The sequence below is a fragment of the Gracilinanus agilis genome, chromosome 1, assembly GCF_016433145.1.
Source record: "Gracilinanus agilis isolate LMUSP501 chromosome 1, AgileGrace, whole genome shotgun sequence".
Classification (NCBI taxonomy): domain Eukaryota; kingdom Metazoa; phylum Chordata; class Mammalia; order Didelphimorphia; family Didelphidae; genus Gracilinanus; species Gracilinanus agilis.
Window position 1 is genome coordinate 784,887,539 of NC_058130.1, and position 20,515 is coordinate 784,908,053.

General features: G+C 34.8%; 2 protein-coding genes across 2 annotated transcripts in view; both read right to left on the bottom strand.

Moving 5' to 3' along the window:
- The window catches only part of LOC123245795 (vomeronasal type-2 receptor 26-like), a 38,374-nt gene extending 20,883 nt beyond the window's left edge, over positions 1 to 17,491 (bottom strand). Inside the window, exons 1-4 of the mRNA XM_044674799.1 lie at positions 17,331 to 17,491; positions 14,299 to 14,590; positions 4,454 to 5,257; positions 1,305 to 1,532 (exon numbers count right to left, since the gene is read on the bottom strand). Coding sequence (XP_044530734.1) covers positions 1,305 to 1,532; positions 4,454 to 5,257; positions 14,299 to 14,590; positions 17,331 to 17,491 — 1,485 coding nt within the window. The remainder of the gene's footprint in view (positions 1 to 1,304; positions 1,533 to 4,453; positions 5,258 to 14,298; positions 14,591 to 17,330) is intronic.
- The window catches only part of LOC123245883 (immunoglobulin lambda-1 light chain-like), a 1,010,762-nt gene that overhangs the window by 319,415 nt on the left and 670,832 nt on the right, over positions 1 to 20,515 (bottom strand). The window lies entirely within an intron of this gene.

Sequence of the window (20,515 nt, forward strand, 5' to 3'; positions counted from 1 at the left end):
TATATATCACTAACTCACCAACAACTATATATATATATATATATATATATATATAGTCAGATATTGAGGGTCCCAAGGTCATCCATTGCATTTGAATCACAGTCTGTCCATACTTTTGTCTTGCCACTGGACTTTCATGTCTTTTGAAGAGTGAGGCTGATGATTTTGTACCCTGCTGTACTTAACCAAATTCACATGAATCAAAATGCAACCCTTTGAAGTACTTGATAATCCTTGAAATGAAGGATGAACACTAATATAGACACAATTGTATATTTATGTATATTAATGTTGAGGTGTATGTATATATTACGAAATCCAATTATGTTTCAGAGAAATGGCAGAAATTTTGTAAACTGGTGCCAAGTGAAGTGGGCAGAACCAGATGATCTAATTCTGCAAACACAATGATATGATAAAAACAAAAAAGTGTTGAAAGAATTAGGAACTCTGATATTTGTAATAATGAACCACTAATCCAGAGTATTGAAGATGAAATGTGCTACTTACTTTCTGATTAAGAGGTGAAGGACCCAGAATGGACAAGACTAGTAGAGAAACTTTTTTGCTTCATTATTAATTGGGTTTTGCTCTTTCATTTTTAATTTGGAAGAGAAAAAAAATTTAAATGGGAAATAATGTTAATTTTTTGCTTATTGAAAAAATTAGACATATGTAAACCCATTTATGTGTGAATTTATTTGCAAACACACATGCATACATATATATATATATATATATATTTGGAAATATATGCCACATATATCTCTATGAGCCTTTTAGTATTGCTAGGTGGTGTAGTGGATAGAGCAGTAGGCCTGAGGCTCAAGAGATCTACTTTAAAATTGTAATTCAGATACTTAATAGTTATGTAACCCTGTGCAAGTCACTTAAACCCTATTTCCCTCAGTTTCTCATATGTAAAAAGGGGACACAATGGAGGAGGAAATGGAAAACTACTCCATTGTCTTTGCCAAGAAATCCTATAGAAAAATTTCAAAAGATCATATAGAGTTGGACATGAAAGAAGGACAACAACAATAAGTAATTGTACCAAGTGTACTCATTGCCTGTGTCATCATGAAATAAATCACTTACCTTCAATGATCATGAGTTTCCTCATGCATAAAGATGAAGACAATAGACTTAGATAGTCAATGAGATCACTTCATTATCTTGGTCTATAAGTTTACGATAATCATTGTCTCCTCTTCATAAATATAATGAATAAAGAGTAAAGCAAATAAGTCAATAATTGTTCTTGTCCTTAGAAGTACCAATCTAAAATTTAAAATATTTCTGACCTTTGCATCCCACCAGCCCCACACTATGGCATCCTCATGGATTTTGAAATCTTGACCCAATGGAGCACTGGGGAGAAACTGCCCCACTTTCACCAGAGCATCAGTCTCATTTGGAAAGAACACATAGTTCAAAATGGCATATTGAGCTTCAGAGCTTCTCTTCTCATCTACAAACACCTGGTCACCAGCATTGTTCTTAAATTGGGTTTTCTTCAGGAAGGAGTGAAGCTGAAAGGGAAGAGGAATCCCAATTACTGGGTAGTACCTGAGGGAACGCCTCCCTTTGAAGTACAACCTATGTGTTAGATGCAAGATACTGGGTCTTTTTTGTAGTCTTTTATAGTTCTGTAGTCTTATTTGGAGGTGTGTTAAAATCTGATTTTCTACTGGGACATATAGAAAAATAAACCTCTGGAACCCTCAATGTTGTTTCCATCTCCAAGATTCCTAATTTTGTTTTCAGTCTTCACTCCTCAGTATCTCTCACCTGTTTATCTAATCTATTGCCAAGGTCTATTGATCTCATTTTTCTGACTTCTCTCATATATGCTCTCCTTCCTCATCTACACCAACTAGATTCTTTGGATTTCTTTAACTTCTGCCTCAAATCTCATCTTCTACATGAAGCTTTTCCCACTGTCTCTTAATTCTAGTGTTCTTTCTGTTAATCCTTTCCTTTTTTCAATTCATTTTCTATATTATTTATTTGTATATTTTTATTTTCTTTTAGTCTCTTCCTTTAGATTGTGACATTCTTTAGGGTAGGGGGCTATTTTTTGTCTCTTTTCATATCCATAGAAATTAGTAAAGTTCTTGGCACACTGTAAGTGCTTAATAAATGTTTATTTGTTGTCTGACTATATCTTTTTGTTGATTTGGGAAGGTAGGCCAAGTATAAGACTTTAAAGTATTATTCCTAAATTTAATCCCTCAATTATTAATGCCCTAATTTGTAAAGGTTTATTTAGATAATTTCTCTGACATCATTTTGAGAATATTCTTCTAGGTAATGGACTCCAATTTTTCCAATTTTTTGGAAACACAGAAAATCTTCTATATACACAATAAGGAAAAGGCAAAACATGAGAAGGGAATTATTAGTTTAATGTCACCAAATGGTTCATAAGATTATATCTGGGGAGATGATGACTCTGGAGAGAGAGTTTGGATTCCTATAATTTCAATAGATTGGTTACCTCTCTGATGAGCAAACTGCTGCTACTAATTCAAAACAGCAGTTGTCATATGAATTGGCAAATTATTCCTTTGGAGGGTAACATGGAGTCTGTACTTGAATGAATTACCTAGGATCACCTAGAATATGTCAAAGGCCAGATTTGAACTCTAGTCTAACAGATCAACTCTAACATTAATATGAAACATTGTCTCTCTAGGTCACAATTTAAATTCTAAGACTGGGGGAAAACATAGTAAAGGGTGGAGTATATTTAAATGAGTGTTACTAAAATATATTTGCCTTGCTATCTAGAGATTAGATCAACAAGGTTTTGAAAGCAAAGGGATACATTCAGAAGTACACAGCCCATGAATACTTAACATGATAGATACTCTGAAATTCATGCATAATTTTATGAACGTGATGGTCTTTCAAGGTCTGAATGGAGATCATATAGAACAATGGGTATTTTATGTCTACTTGGCCCAGAAGACATGGCAGCAATGACTAAAAATGAAAGAGAAGCTATTACTGGATACCATGGCACATTCCTATAGTCTCTGCTATTGGGGAGGATGAGGGTGGTGGATCATTAAGCTCAGGACTTCTGAGATGCAGAGGGCCTAAAGATGATTGGGTGTCTGAGCTAATTCTGTCAAAAATGGTGAATTCATAAGAGCAAAAGGTAACCAGGCTATGTCATACCCACTAGCTAAGGTCAGAGAGAATTGGTTCAAGATTCCATGGTGATCAGAACTGAGATTAAGTCTATGAGTGATCATTACATGTATATCCCTTCTTATATATTGAGATAGTTTCAAGAATAAAATGAGTAATAATTATAACAGGATTCAGTTTTGGTTTTTATAAGAATTGAAAACTAGTTTCTATTACCCATTCTACAAAGACTAAGGAGTCTGTTATTGTATTTTAAAAGGGAATGGAATCATAGAGTCAGTTTAGCTGCAATTTGGAAAAAGTAACCTGAAAGGTCAGACACCATGTGAGAGTCACAGAAAGGACCAACACAACTTCTTTTCTGAAAGACTGGATCACTGAATTATCATGAAAAATCTCAAGAGAATTTTAAGACAACTGAGTTTATGTCAGGCTGTAAGGACATCCTGAAGAGAACTTTTGGGACTGACATCTGGAGAGAATGGACTGGTGGGGCTCTGTTTTCATAATGTTGAAAAAAATCAATAGCTTCCATTAATGGCTAGAGGAGATGTTACCAAGAATCTCTTTCATCAGAGATAAGAGAACAAAAAATTTCTCTGCATAATTTTTGTTATGCTCTTAATATAATGTATTGATGTATAATTAACAAGATTCATGTTTGTCTAAGCCAGGACCTGATGAAAGAGATTATTAAAAACCTATAGGAAAAGAAGAATCTCTAGTTCATTTATAAACTGTGTTGCTGGTGCAGAGTTAATTGACTGATTAGAACCTGTACTTCACTAAAAAATTATGACTATGAATCCTAACACACTCATGATTCGTTTAGAGCTCAGAATGAGAATTAATGAGAAAATCATTCACTAACATGTAGAGATGTTCTAACAACTGGATACTGGCTTATTCTCTGCCCGTGTAAGACATTTTATAACCAAATCAGTCTTACCACAGCCTAATGAATGATACTTTCCATTTAGCTGCTATGAAATGGAATAAGATATATTGAGAGATGATAGATTATTTCCTGACTAGAAGTACACTGATAAAGTTGTTCCAGTACAGTTCACATGACTGACTGCTTGATGGAACCAGAGGTCATTTCCAGCTCTAAGACTGTGAAAGAAACAATAATTCTTCAAATGGCAACTCACAAGTTTTGGAAATTTATGATATGATCTGGGAGAAAAATGTAATCAGAGAATTAATGATTTCTAAGGGAGTTTGTTATCCATTTCATCTCATCAATACACAAAATGTCATAATTAAGAAGTGGCCACACATTTGATACTACCAGCCATGAATGAGGTTCTAAATATTCTTCATTTAACATTGATCTTTTCTCTGATTTTCTTAGAGATATTTCATGGAGAGCCCAAGCCACAGCATAGACAGTATTGTAGATGGTGTAACTGAAGCCAGACACGGTCATATCAAAAGAGCACAATGGCAAAGTCTCCAAGGAAGCATTGGGGGAACATGTTTCTTGTTTTGCGTATTCTGGTTGATTGGGGCACCTAAAAGCAGAGATCCAGAATCCCCTAAGTAAAGCATCATGTGGATATTTTAAAGGAGTTACTGTCTTAAGAAATGTCTTGAATCCAGGGATTTCACTTGTCAAGTATGAAAATGTGAGAGCCCCATGGAAATTATGGCCTTGACTATAGAGAGGTCTCATAGTAATGTCCCAGTGAGATGTGGCAATCCACACCTTCAACATTCCGATTACAGGAGCTTGTGAATATCTTAGAATCATTAAAGAATCTGTGTCACCATGGATGACAATTACTTTGGCTGATGATATTAGGATCCTGGGCATGAAGGTCTCAAGTGATTCTATGTGTGTTCTCTCACTGACGGGAATCTTCTCTGTGAAGGACACACAAATACCTTTCTTTATCATTTCCCCTCTTATTTCCCAGAGGAATTTTTCACCTCTCATATCATCTGAGACAACCAGTCCTATCCAGTTCCATTCAAAATATAACATTAAGCGAATAACACCTTTGTGGAGAGAAGTGTCTTTGGGTGCCATCTGATAGAGAGAAGGAAATTGGACCTTGTCACTAAGAATGGAATCAAATGGACCATAGCTGATCTGGATGAGAAAAAAAAAAACCCAACATGAATCAGTTTGTTTTCTGGTAGTACTGAGAAAACTGAAACAAAATGTGAATTTGGAAAAGAGACTTTTTTTGTTGGCAGAAATGACGTTGTCATTTTGGTTTACAGTTGAATATAAGTGGCATTTTAATGTCTGAATATCTCTGTATTTATTCCTCTCGCTAAGTCCTCAAGGTCCTATGTGGTACAGTGGCTGGATTCTATAAAGGCAGAAGGTGTGCGAATGTGCCAATTATATTTGAATGTTGAAAAAAATTGATGGATAAGAGAAAGAAATGCCCTAGGAAGAGAGGGAAAGCAGAGAAAGGATGGAATATATAGTTTCACATAAAAGAGATACACATGGAAGGGCTTTTACATTTCCATAAGAAATCTTAATAACTTTCAAAAGCATGCTAGGAAATATGTAGTTAAGCAAAAAATCCCCACAGTTTAAATCCATTGAAGCCTGAAAAGTAATTAAGAAACAAGATTTGTCAAATTTCAGCCCAGCTCCTTGCTAGAGTTAACCCCTTTTTGGATTCATTCTTTTACTTTTTCTTCCTTCATTATTAATAAGCCTCCTTTTCCTGAATATTTCTTTAGTCATGTAGATATCATTTGTATTGATTGATATTTATGCCAGGATTAAAAGAAAAATCTAGTTTATATAATTTATGTTTTATGATTGTCAGAGTATGCATGAAATACCCGGGATATGTGTCTGATCATTCTGTGATCTGTGTGTCATAATGTGTCTATGTGTTTTCTGTCTGTGATCACATTGGGGGGAGGTGTTACATTATGGGAGAAATAAATCTCTCTCTCTCTTTTTAATTTGTTCCAGAGGAATGAGGGAGGCAGACAGAGACCATTTGGGAAATTCAGGAAACAATATTTTTTATGGATTTTTGAATCTCTTAAACTCTAAGATAATTTAATTGGTGAAAAGAAATCTTATTCTATGCTATCATTAAGACAAGAGTCAAATAAACTCATCTGTCAAAAATTTCTCCTTCCATTTCTCACTGGCCATGAGAAAGGGAATGTAGAAATCTAAAAGACAGGTAAAGGGACAAATTGATCTCAACTTTGAATTCTATCAACAGGTTATATACTGAGATATACGATATATATATGTATATGTATATATATATATACACATATATATACGCATATATATGATGAAAATCACAAAGGATTTTAGAATGCAATCTAAGGAAAATGATATTCAGACAGTTACCTAGAAAGAAATGATTCTGAGTTGTGTAGAGAAGTACGGAAGTGCAGCTCAAACTTTCCTAGCTAGTCAAAACCATCAATCTAACTCAGTGCTTAACCAAAAGTGAAAAGGTTTCTTTAAACAACTGTGAGTTCAACCTGCCATTAATCATACTAATGTTAGTGAATATTTAATTTAAAAATTATTAAAACAATACAATTGGCTTACATTTCAAAATTAGATCCTTTTAGACAGAGACTGGTCCATGAGAAAATCATATGCTGAGAGTGAATCATCCACATCCTCCCAGTTCTGCAGGAAGTAGTTTTGAGAAGCCAAAAAACATCGCCCACTTTCCCCAAAACTCATGGCCCTTTCTCTACCCATTAGAATATATATTTGCTAAGGAATTTAATAGGTATTGATGACACTACCAGTTAATAAATGGAATTTCAGCTAAATTTGAGAATGTACAAAACTTATAGTGAAAAAAATATCTATTATGATTTGCAATGTATAAGTACAGATTTGCATGATTAGATTTACAAAAAGTGCTTGTCAAACTGAATTTGTGAATTGTAAAAATGAGTATAAAGCATATAATAATTTAATATCAACTAATTAAAAATGTGATATAATATACAGAAGATTTTGTATGATCAAAAATTTTGGCAGACCCATGAGCATGTAAAATTGTTACTCCAAAATGTGTACCATTATTTTAAGCAATAGGTAAAAATATAATTAACATTAGGGTTTCAAAAATTGGCAATACAAAAGTGATATATGCATTAAGAATTTGATATGTTATCAATATAGAAATTTGGCCAGCATATGTACTTGATTAGGATACAAAAATTATTTTAAAAATATGTGAAATGTATGAGAAGAAATTTATGATCTAAGAATTAACATGCAATTTGTTGTAAAAAATATTATTACGGGTAAGAACAAGCATGTAGAACAGCCAGCCACCTGTGATACAGAGACAGGGAGAACAGTGACCACTGAAGCATAACTGCTCTAACTCAAGCTCTGTAAAGTGAAAAAAAAAAGAATAAGAAGCTAATATCAACTTTATAACATCTACAATATTGTTAAAAAATTCAGGTTTCTCTAATTCACCACAATTGGAGTGCAAATTTAAAATAAAAAAGGGAAAAATTGCAGATATTACTAATAGTTAAAAATGTAAAACATCAAAAAGAATTGGTTGAAGTAAAAAATAATTGGGTTAAATTAAACAGTTTAGGTTCACTTATAAAACAAAAAAGAAATATAGAGAAAAAGAGACAGTTAATACTAAGAAAAAATATTTAGAAATTTCCTAAAGCTTTCTATATTTTCAAGAATTTTCAAAATTACCATTTTATTAAATTTCAAAGTTAAAAATGATGATACATCCTATACAAAGATTTGGTTCAATTTAAATGGTTATTCTTATTCCAAAATATATTACAAAAAGCAAAAATTATTGTGACTTAAAACTAAACCTTAAGATATTAGATATTAGTCAAATAATGCCTACAGTATTGACTGTCTGACTATCCCTTAAAGGTTATTTGAGTAAATTGGAATTGAGATCAAAATGTAAAAATTAAAGCTATTCAGTAAAAAAGAAGTTCAAATGTTATTAATCTGTTATTGTGAAATGCCATTGAAAATTAACATGCATAAAACACAATTTGTTAATGAGCATGTATAAAAAGGAAGTATGTATGCAGAAAAAAATTTAAATGCATAATATAAAAGTATGATTTGTGTTCTCATAATGTTAATATTATTACAATAATTATAATCAATTATATTATTAATAGTGCTAATATTATTATAATGATATGTAATTTATAGCAATGCATTTAAATGCAGAATATAAAATTATAAAATAAATGCCTAACCCACATAATAATTTGATGTCACAATTAATATGCATTTGATTATGATAGTATTAATATTATTATAATCTATACTCTATTTTATAATGATGTTAATATAATTATAGATAATTATATTACTAACAAGCATGTTAATATTATAACAATGTATAACTTATAATAGTGCATTTAAATGCATAATATAATATTACAAAAATTATTTTTCATCTGAATTGGATAAGGACTAATGTGCTATGCAAACAGTGTAAATGAATAATGCATTTGACTAGAAAAATGTGACCATCTCAGAAATTATATAGGACTTGGAATAAGACTATTTATTGCAGATATAAAAAACATTTTGAGGTATACATTTGAAAGTTCTTAAGTTTTAAATCAATATCCACTGAGAGTAATTTAATATCAAGGTCAAAACATGCAAATTTTACAAGTACAATAATCTAAATAGCAAAAGATGATCAGAAAAACAAGGTTGTGAATAAGAAAAAGATTTTTCCTTATTTCTAAAAACTTAGAACTTCCTACCAACCTATTAATCCCTGCCTCGTAGTAAATTAAAAACCTAAGATGTTAATTAACAGCCTCATTGATTTAAAAAATTTTTTTTTAATTTTAAACCCTTAACTTCTGTGTATTGACTTATAGGTGGAAGAGTGGTAAGGGTAGGCAATGGGGGTCAAGTGAATTGGTCACACAGCTGGGAAGTGTCTGAGGTCCTATTTGAACCTAGGACCTCCCGTCTCTAGGCCTGACTCTCCATCCACTGAGCTACCCAGCTGTCCCCCAGCCTCATTGATTTTTGATACGGTAGGAAAAATAATTCTGCAACCTAAGCAGTCACAAGGATTGGATCTTTGACAAAATTGTTATATATTGAGTGTTACCAAAACATGTACCGTATTCTATAAAAACTGAAAATATATGTTTAAATGTAAACTATGTGCAAAAGCAACTTGTTAGAAATTGATGATGTTTACTTGCAATGATATATGATTTGTATTGTGAACTAAAAGTTTAAGGTAAATTGGCTATGACAATTGGCTAAGTTACTGACCAGCCCCTGCCTCAGCCATCATCTATCAAGATAACATCAATGGAAATTTAACTCCCAGCAAAATTATTAACCTTTTTCTGTATAAATTTGTAAAAATTGCTAGATAGTTTAAGCATCATTAGTGAGTATTAAAACTAAAAAAAAAACAGGAAAATTATTGGAAAGAAAAATTGGTAATCATGAATTGTAAAATCAAAACTTTTCATCATATATGTAAATCTTGGAACCTTCTCAGATACTATTGGTGAAAATTGTTGTTTAAGGTAAAAACTATTGGAATTGCAACTAATATTAATTTTTAATTTTGAATTCAGGTATATTTGTCTGATAGATCATTGAACTGTATCCACCATTCAGAAAGAAAGACACGAATAATAACCCTGAGTCAAACAGTGTTTAATCCTTTCCCTACTTTTTCCTTTTAAAGCAAATTGTTATAATCAAAGCAAAGTGATATAATAATTGAGGCCCAAGAAATTTGAATGTGTATAGCAAACAATTATGTTCCACTGCTTACTTAAGAGACTGTACCCCACCCCAAGTTTTTTGTTTCTATTAGAGCTATAATGAATCTCTTGTAAATGAATTAATTTGTATAATCTCTGAACATGAATTACAAAGACAAACAAACAAACCCCCAGAATTATAATATGAGGATTGAGGTTTTGTTTTTAGTTACACAGGAAATGAACACCTACAGCAGAGAACTCAGGAACAGCTGAATTAATGAAACAACCTAGATTACTACATCAATGACCCTAGTCACCAAAGCCCATGATTTGGAGACAAGCCAGAACAGTTTACATGGCAGAACAAATCCTGGAGGTGGCAAGCCTCCCTAAGACTGATTAATCTCAACTATTAACCTTAGCATAATTATTACTATTATTGTGGTTCAACTACTTTGAAAAATGTAACTTATAATGATGAACTTGTATTATTGTATTATAATATTAGGTATAACTATTTCTGTCACAGATGTAAATTTTCAAAGTGTTTTTGCCTTTCCATTAGCTTAATCTAACCCCATACTTATTCCACCAGAAGATAATATAACATTATAGACCCACACTTAGCACAAACATCTTACACTAAATACTTATTGCAGATTTGATTAGGAAAAGTTCTTTCTTCTATTCAGCCTCCTCTATAGCATCTTCCTTTTATGATCATGTCTTTTCCTTAATTTCCCATAATGATTTGCTTCATACCCTTAGTACATGTGGATTAGCTCTTATCTTATTTCTTGTCATTATTTTTTGTTTCCCAGTCATCACCAGATCCCTAGGTTCTAGCATACATCAAGTCCAAATTGAATTGTAGTTGCTTCAATTAAAAAGAAAAGGGGGAATTTCCAGGGGCCATCAAACCCCATCCTAAATGACAAGGTCTCAGATGGGAGCCTAGAACTGCAGAGTGGATTTTAGGGGGGATGGTCACTCCCATTCAAGATTCCCCGACATGACTCTTCTCTTATTAACACTCCTCATTACTGGAATTATTGTGATCAATATAGGGCTCTACTCGGCCCCAGGGAAATATAGAAGCATGATAAAGACTGTTATTAAAGCCCTTACAGACCCCCTACAGACTTCTAGGAAATCCCCATCTACATGTATTATTACAGAAATTCCCCTAAAATTACTTCATAACAAACCAGCAGATAGTGAGTTAATGTTAAAGATTTTGTAACCCCAACTTAGATTTCTCACTCCAATACACAGGTGCCTGCAAAAAAGGCCAGAACAGTTTCCAAATTTCCCTCCCCCTCCCTGATCTCTTATCTGGAATATTAACACAAGAAAAGGACAATGGATGAAATGTGGGGAAAGTAAGTACACCTCTCCCTACTGGATTGTTTCGATAACCCTGCAGGCTAGCTGAAACTTCAACTCACCTTTGAAAAACATTGAAAAATGAAGGACTGGTATTGAAACAATATTTGGACCAGGTTAGTGTTATTGTATCTTTTGAAATCTGCTAGTGTAGCAAATGACAGCTTGATTAATTATGTGAGAGCAAAGAATGATCATCTCTGACTTGACTGGTCAAAATGTAACTATCGTGTTAAACTGTAATGCATGAATTGCACCTCATGGGTGGACAGAAAGTACAATTTCCAGCCCAGTTACTCCATAATGAACATTTCTTGCCAAGCTTTTGCATCATTTGTATAATCAAAGAAAATAGAAAATAAAATCAAATGATTTTGTAAAGATTTTGTAATTCAGTAGAAGTTAATGTATGACTTATCTCTAAGAAAAGATGTATGATGAGAATGAAAATCATGACAACATGTGTGCAATCTTATGAGAAGGATATAAAAAATAAAGCCAGCCTGAGGTTGCCAGAAACAGTCTTTGGGATACATGATTGAAACACAGACTATATTCATCCATTTTATCTGCCAATGCTGTCACACTGCCTAGAACCCTTGGACCTGTGGAGAGCAGGCTCTCTGCACAGGATGATTTGAGAAAGACTTGGGAAAACTCATATGAATTAATGGAAGATAATCTGAGCATAAGCACAATAATATCATACACAGAAGGACAATGCCATGATTAGCAAATGTGAAGGACTTAGCTACTTTGAATAAGACAATGGTCCAAAGATTGACAAAAGGACATGGTTCCTTTCTATCAAAGGACTCATGATGAAAATGTTATCTACCCCCAGAGGAAGACCTTAAGGATTTTAAGTATAGACTGTAAACCCTTACCTTTGTGGCCTTAGAATCAATAGTGTGTATTGGTTTCAAGGTAGAAGAGTAATAAGGGCTGAGCAATGGGGATTAAGTGATTTGGCCAGAATCACAAAAGTAGGCAGTATGAAGCTAAATTTGAATGCAGGACCTGCCAGGGCTTTCAATTCACTGAGCCGCCTATGTTTCCCTCCAGCATATTCTTCTCATGTTATTCTTTTTTGTGCACTTAGGGGGACAGTTTTTTTTTGCAACAGGGCTAATATGGAAATATTTTGCATGACTTCACATGCATAATTGACATAAAATTGTTTAACTTCTCAATGGGTAGTGCATAGATGAGACTGTGAAGATGAATATGGAGCTCAAAATGTAAAAATATGAAAAATTTAAAAACACCTTATAATCCTTATCCCATCCTTCAGAAACAAGATTTGTTCTCATTAATAAAAAGAATGTTCATCGATGTCATTATAGGAATGATGTCAGGTCTTGCTTATTGCAATTTTGTTGTTTGGTATTAAAGGATCAGATATGCACCCACTTATCACACTTTGAAGGATCTAGCCATTTCTGAAAGCAGATGCATTTCTCCTCTCCTGTCAGGGTCAAGGAACAACTAACTCACAATGGATGCGCCATTCTTACTCTTCCCTATACAGGACCACATTCAGGAGCATATATTTTGGTCAACAAAGATGCAAGATGAATCCTTTACATGGATCCCCTGACGTAGGGATCTCACTTTGGTTTTCAAATTTCAATAAGGAGTTAATATCTGTGCCCTTTGAGCTTGCAGTTTTTGTTTCCTTCACTAGTCTTTAAGTGTATGATCAGAACTCTCTGAAATCCCAATGCTAGTGAAACCACACAACTCCCTGAGCTACTTCTCCAAGGTCCCTAAATCCTGAACCTGTGTTTGTAGAGATATTAGGGATAAATAATATTGAATGAAGCTGTGAAAGCTTTAAAATTAGGAGTGAGGATATAAATGGAGCCCTTCAATCTCTCCTCTTTTGATATGAGTAATTCCACACTAAAACTGGTCTCCATTTCATTTAAATCAAGGACTCACATTTTCCTTTATTATCTTCTGGGAAGCCATCCCTGCTTCTGTTGGTTCCAAACTAACAAAGTAGGCTGTTATATGCCTGACAAACAATGATAAAATTCAGTATGCAGCCAGGCTGAAAAGTACATTAGCCCATGTGCAAGGCCATTGTTCCTAGAAGACTCCTTCTGGTCTTTAAAAGGTGAGCTACCATCTGAATAGTTTCTCATACAGCTTGTATATCTGTGTCTTATGTACCCATTAATAAAGCTAATTACCTATTTGTGAGCAATGTCATGAATTTACTCCTGCACCTGCATTTTCATAAATGAACTTAAGTTCTCCTATTAAAGCATTATAGATAGGCTTACCATTGTTCCTCAGACTTGTACCTTCTATACAAGTGCTCATGCTTCATTCTCTTTTTGTACACAACACTCTTCTCAATGAATTAATGTTGAACATTATTGGACTAAATGATTTGAAAAGATAAAACACCAAGAGTGGGATGTGATAGACTGTTAAGTTTTCAACTGGAATTCCAGGCATGTAAACTTTAATCCATGTTCTTGCACCAATTACTTGTGTAATGGGGGGGGGTAGATATTTTAACCTTTCCAAACTTTAGTGACTTCATCTGTGTAATGGGAAAATATACCCTGGTCACCTAGCATATACTTTCATGAACTGGAATCTTAATCACTCCGATTAAATTCTTAGTCTACAATTTGGATGATGTTCCAGGAGAAGTTTATCTTCACTGATGATTGAGACACCTTGAAGGTGCAGTGACAAGAGGATTTAAGTGGTGGTAAGAAGACCCGAAATAAAATTCGGCCACAGGAACTCCTTAGCTGTGTGATTCTGGGAAAGTAACATAATTTTTCTCAGTCTCAGTATTTTGTTCTGTAAAATTAGGCTTATAATAGTACCTGAGGTGGTGGCTGTGAGTAACAATGAAAGTATTTATATAAAGCATATTAAAAATCTTAAAGTATTTAATAAATGCTAGTTATTGTTGTTACTATTATGTTATTATTCATTATAATAATAATAACATTTTTTGGCTGCTAAAGGCATAGAGAAAGGCTTGGGTTGAAAATCATTCACCTGTGGAAACTTGTAGAGGTCTAGTAGTGTCCCCATCTGGACAGAGAGAGCTGAGGTAACTCCTCCAATAACAGCCACAGACTTGTCCTGTTTCCTGCAGCTGTAGTTAGGAATGAGCTGGCCTTGCCCAGAGAGCCACCTCAGGGAGCTCTCCAAGGTTCTCTCATCACTGTGGTAGGTGTTGTAGAGGTGGAATCCCAGGGAAATGTTGGGCAACAGATTGGGATCTCTGTTTATTTCCTCTACAGCAAACAATAGAGCCAGAACCTGCTGATAATTTTTGTGGAGCCACCTGTAGGGGTGAGTGTCATAGAATATTAGCTATTATTACAAAAAGAATGCTTTTCAAGAGGAAGAAATTCCCCAGTCATGAGACTCCAAACTAAGGTCTTAACCAGTTATTCAGCTCATTTCATTTATATTAAAAATAGCCCTGTCCATGTGCCTTGCTCCTATTCTCTTCCTTTGTTGTGATTCCAGAGATAGTGAGGATTATTAGTTTTATGTTTTTATGTGACTGTATTTGCCTGAGTCATTCCAACAATAGATATAGAGCATCTAGATTCATCTAGATTCTGTAGGACATCAGGATGTTCCTTGACATAGGAGAACTATTGTATAAAGGGCAAGAAAATAAACACACCAGTAAAAGTAATATAAGGTGGTATAGGTGAATGGCATTGATATATAAAAAAGCAGAGTAAAGTTTAGGTGCCATTCCCATGAGGAAATAAGGGACGACTTTATGATAGGCATTATGGCCCATGAAATATGAGGATGACTTTGCCATATGGGTCTTTGGGGAAAGGGCCATTCCATGGGAAGAAAATGAATTATTCAAACTATTTCACATAGGTGTGTGCATCGGAGGAATTGCACATTTGTGCTTCCAGTATCTTCATTTATTCCTGTCTCATATCTGATGAAAGATGAGGTTTTGACTAAGATTTCCCTACTTCCTAATTTTTTCTCTTTAATTACTGATATTGAGAAGACTAGAAAGACAAATTCATTTAAAAGATTCTTTTTTAGAACCAGGTCTTCAGCCAAGAATCTAATAGTAAAGAACACACCCCTCAGCTATTTGTGGAATTGCTTTAAAAATACATCTGGTGTAGTAAGATTTCTCCAATTGCTACCTCCTTTCAGACAATCTCAGATTGTTTTATTGGAGGCAGAGGCTGAGGAGACAGTGTCACAAGTTATGAGTACCTCACTTAATATGATAGTATCCATAGCATTTTCAGTTCTGTCTTGAGAAGTCACTTACTAAGTTTCTGGGGTTTAAAGAAGTTGTGCCCATTATTTTTCACATTTTTCACTTTCCATTCAATTTGACAGAAGGAAAGCCTTAACTTTCCCTAAGGAATGCTTTTCTCAAGACAAAGTTTTAAAACTGCATAGTGTTTAAAGGGCTTATGACAGAATGGAATTTATGTTTAAAGTTTCACCATGGAATGGTAAAATTAGGCTTCTTTTCCTTCTAAGGGAAACCATCAATTCTCCCTAGATGGAGAATAATAATAATAGAAAAGAGAATAACAATAATTGTATTAAAGTATTGAATAAATAACCAATGATGAAAATGATTTAATGATTTTCCCCTTTATACAAAAAATTCTAGCTAGGTCCTATAGAATATCTGGAATATCTTACTTGTTAGAGAAAAGAAAGACAAAAAATAAAATAAAGGAATCCAAAGTGGTTAAAAATGTGAGAGAAGATAAGATAGATCCACAGCAGTATTTGACAGTAAGAAGATACAAAGGAAGAGGTAAGAATGCTCATCTGCCAAGGAACCATTCATTGTATTTTATAATCTGTCTCCTATAAGTATAAGACAGATTTAATTGCTAACTTTATTTTCCTCAGCTATCAAAAAAAGAAAGTGTCCAAGAATTGGTGAATTTTGTGTCAATCTCAATTCCACAGTGCAGACTTGTAGATGTTTATGGGCATCTTTGCATTTTTATACACAGAGAGGACCTGCTATATAAACCAATGGAACTGATAAAGGATGAAGCACAAAACCAAGGTCTGGGAATCAGCACAAATGTCAGTACAGCTTGTCTATGTTTCATAAAGGAAATATAGCTCCACTTCTTTTGTAATGCTTCAGCTTAGAAAAACTGAACTAGATAAACAGGAATTCCTCACATGAGACCTGCTGAAAATTAGTATACTCCAGACATTACTGAGAAAGAGTGGGCATTGCAGAAAGACAGTTCTAAATCTCACTCAATATGTTCTACAGTGGTATCCTGAGTATACCTCTTTCTTCCAATAATCCCAAATCTACTGATCTCTCAGTTTTAGGCCCTGTCCCAGGGTGTTCTAGCTAGCTTTGTTGGGATATCCTATCCTGGCCTTCTCTGCCTATATGGAACACATAGGAACCTATAAATAGTCCTAAGAAACATCAAGGAAAATGGTAAATTCACATACCCCCAAAAGGGTGTACCTGGGGTACCTGGGACAAATATAGCATTGTCACTGAAACAGGAATTCCCAGGACACCTTAAAATGTTATGCTCACTCTTTATCAGATAGGCAAAGGAAATATGAGATCTTTCATTCTTGTAGATGGGGTAGATCTCCTTATCCAATTTTAGTACATTCAACAACACTAATTGTGTCCAAGGATATAAAAGTGATAGAGGGCTCAAGGACTTCTAGTACTAACCTAAGAGTCTTGGGATTCACTTCTATTCTTAAGTATCAATATGAATTCAGGGATGGGGAGTCAATACGATAAAAGACTGAAGTTGATAAGGACTGTGCTTTTTGGGTATGGGTATTTGCAGGGGAATAAAGAGAGGGAAATAGAGGGAAATCATTTTTTTTCTGTTTAAATCTGAAGGTCAATGAAACATATGGAAAACTGTGAAGGATGTAAAAAAATTGAGAGACAAGAAGAGAGTTGAACAATCTATTGACTCATGTTGTATGTATCTGCCTTCTGCTTCATCTATAAAGTTCTCTGTCTATTCATTACAGGAAAAAGGATATCACAGAAATAGTGAGGCACTTACTGATAAGGCTTGCAAGCTTTGTTAGGAGGACTTTCAAACAGTTCTGCTCCTGTTACACCATTCACTTCAACTGAGAACAAGGATAAAAAGATCCCAATTACCAGGTCCCCATCTTGGGAAACTATGGGGTTAATTTTGGGGAAGCAGGGGAGGTTCCCCATCCTGTGCTCAGATCCTGGAAGCTGCAGGAGCAGAGAGAGGAGAAAAGAAGATAAAAGTTGATAAATACTTTTCTGAATATGGAGCAACATTTCCCTGAAGATTAGTCAAAGTTCCAAGGCAGAGAAAACCACTCAGACTAGAGCAAAGTTAAAAGCCTTATTTATGGAGTGGTGAGGAACTGTCCAGCATCAGAAATGTCCTGTCCTTCATTAGATGCCCAGGCTCTGGTCTGTCTGCCACTCCTGAAGAAACACAATGGGACATTACTGAGGACCATAACCAAAGCAAGGATAATGGTGCAAAGCAAAATGAATGTTTTATAGTTTCCTCAGTTTTTAGGTTTTATTCTGTCTCCTGGCACCTTTATTGTTCAAAACTGTTAGGGACCTCTTCCATTCCAGTCTCCACAGAGATGTCTTTGTTCATGAAGAACTCTGGGGAGAAAACTGCCTGGGGCACCTCCAGCTGAGTCTCTGCATCCAAGGGAAAAAATATAAAATGTTTTGGGCTCTTCTTTTTCTTGTTCCCATTGGAGACTACAGTACAGATGTGCCTTTTTAGGAAAATAATTTCTGTGTTTTGGGTTGAGCAAATGATCTGTTGTATAAACTTCATACAAAATTCCCTGGTAGTCCAGTAGCTTAAAAATAACACCATAAATGATGGCAATTTCCCAGATAGCTTCTAAGACTGATGGCCTTGATGTCAACTCCCTACTTCACTTTCCTACACTAGGACTTGGGACATTTTGGTCTTGAAAAGTATCATAGTATGTAGAATGCTCACAAAGACCCTCTCTTACTTCTCCCTTTACTCCTTGGTTAGGATCATTGCATCATAGTCTCAGAGATGAAAGGGACCATGGAAGTTGCTTAGTTAATTATATTTATGACAGAATTCCCATTTTCAATGACTAGCAATAGTGTCACATGCAGACATATTTCTTGCCTAGTAAGGCTATAATGACTGGTTCTGAGGATACATGGTGCTTTCTTTTGATGATGGGAGTAAAGAATTTAGAGTAGGCAGAGACTCTAGAGTTAATCTGATTTAACATCTTCTTTTTATAGGGGAGGAATCTGATGACCAGGAAAATAAAATGACTTGCCTACACTTACAACATATAGAGCAGATAAATACTTGTCTTTTGACTCCAAAGTTAATATTCCGACTTCCCATGAATGCTACTTAGAGAAGGGGACAAGCATATGTCATCCACTCAGTATGCATTTGGAAAGGTCCCATTTAAGAGCCCCATTATGAATATTTTATCATTTTGGATTACCAGTTATAGTAAGGTCATTCAGGATAAGACATTAGAGCTGTAACTGAGCATTTGAGAATGTGTCATTAAATTTAGTAGACAGGAAGAAGGAAAACAGATCTTAGGAGAGTCTGAAGACACTCATGCAAGAGTAGTCTCCTCAGTTGTGGACATCTCATGTATGCTGTGTGAGAAAGGAGAAACACTGGTTTGAATCAATGATTAAATACATGGATCAATGAATAAATGAAAATGAATTGTATGACTCATTGTGTTACTTGCTGGTGACACCAATTCCAAAGCAAAGACGTTTTTTGCACTCTAGAAGCTTATATTGTAATGGGGAAGATAACACATTTAGAGAAGTGGTGACTATATATATATAATATGTTTGGAAAGTAAAAAAAATAATGAGTCTGAGAAAAGAGAGGGTTAAGGCATCCATTCAGAAGTAATGGCAAAATTGATTTGATAATAATTTCTGAACTGAAAAGAAAGCTGGAAAAATTAGCAGGCAAAGTAAAGTATACCTTTTAGTGAGCCTAAACACCGCATGTGACTAAAGCCATCTCCATTCAGGAGAACAGATCTGTAGAGTGGGAGGCAAACTGTGCCATGGTTAAGTCTTCTGGAATTTGCCCTCAGTGGAGGTAAGTGAGGCAGGTGGTTTTCCCTGGTCAAGTGTGTTTAAGTCAAAGTAATAGAGAAGCCTAAAACTTTACTTTACCATCTTCAAGGAAATCCATAGGCAGAATATTTTTATTACCCATGGTAAACATGTTAGTCATCCTCATACCCGCGTACTTGAATCAGAACCTCCAGCCTATGACTTTTCTCCTTCCCATGTATGAGAGTACCTGGTGTGATCTGTAAGGATGGACTTCTTTTTATTATCTAAAGGAGAATCAGGGAGAATAGATGACTGGGCAGGTGTTATAAACAGATAGGTAGATAGAAAGAATATTTATCAAGTTCTTTATGTGTGACTGGCTCTGTGCTAAGACCTGGAGATACATATATAGCAAACTAGTTAGTTCCTGCTTTCAAGGAGCTTCCAAAATAGTGGGGGAATATAACACATAAAAGGGTATTGGAAAGCAGAGAACAGGAGGAGCCTGTAGGAAGTGCCATTGAGGCTTGCTTTCTGACCATTTCTGACCAGTTAGGCAAAAGTTTCTTCTCTCAAATCCTATTGGAAGCAGGAGTACAGCCCAAGTTCTCCATGGTGTGGAGAAGTTCAGAGAGCAGTGCCATGATCAAAAATTGCAACCAAGTGCCAACAAGAATATATTTCCCGGTGAAGTTCAGTATTAAGCTGGCTAAGCTTTAATCATCCTACAAGTAGGCTCAGTAACCCTTAAGTTGTACCATTGGGGAGTTTTATGAAAAGAATACCTATTTTTTTTAATGCCTCCATGCTCATGTTGCCAGTGGCAGCATTAGCTGAGATACAAGGCACTGATGATGTCTGCAGTCAATATGGCTCCTTACTTCATGAATAATTTTTAACAATATCTCACCTCAGTTATCATTCTCTCTAATTTCTCATTTTCTAGAAGTAAGCCTAGTAGTTCTTTAGAATTTAACTTCTAGCCTTCTTCTTCCAGGAATGCCCAACAAGGGTGCCAACTAGTTATTGTTTCATACCTATAGATTTTCTAAGGCTCTTGTCAGAATTATTCTCAAGACCATCATTCTTGTTTGGTGGAAATAACTTCAGCCAAAAAGTAGACTGGTCAGTATAAATAACTAGTGGCAA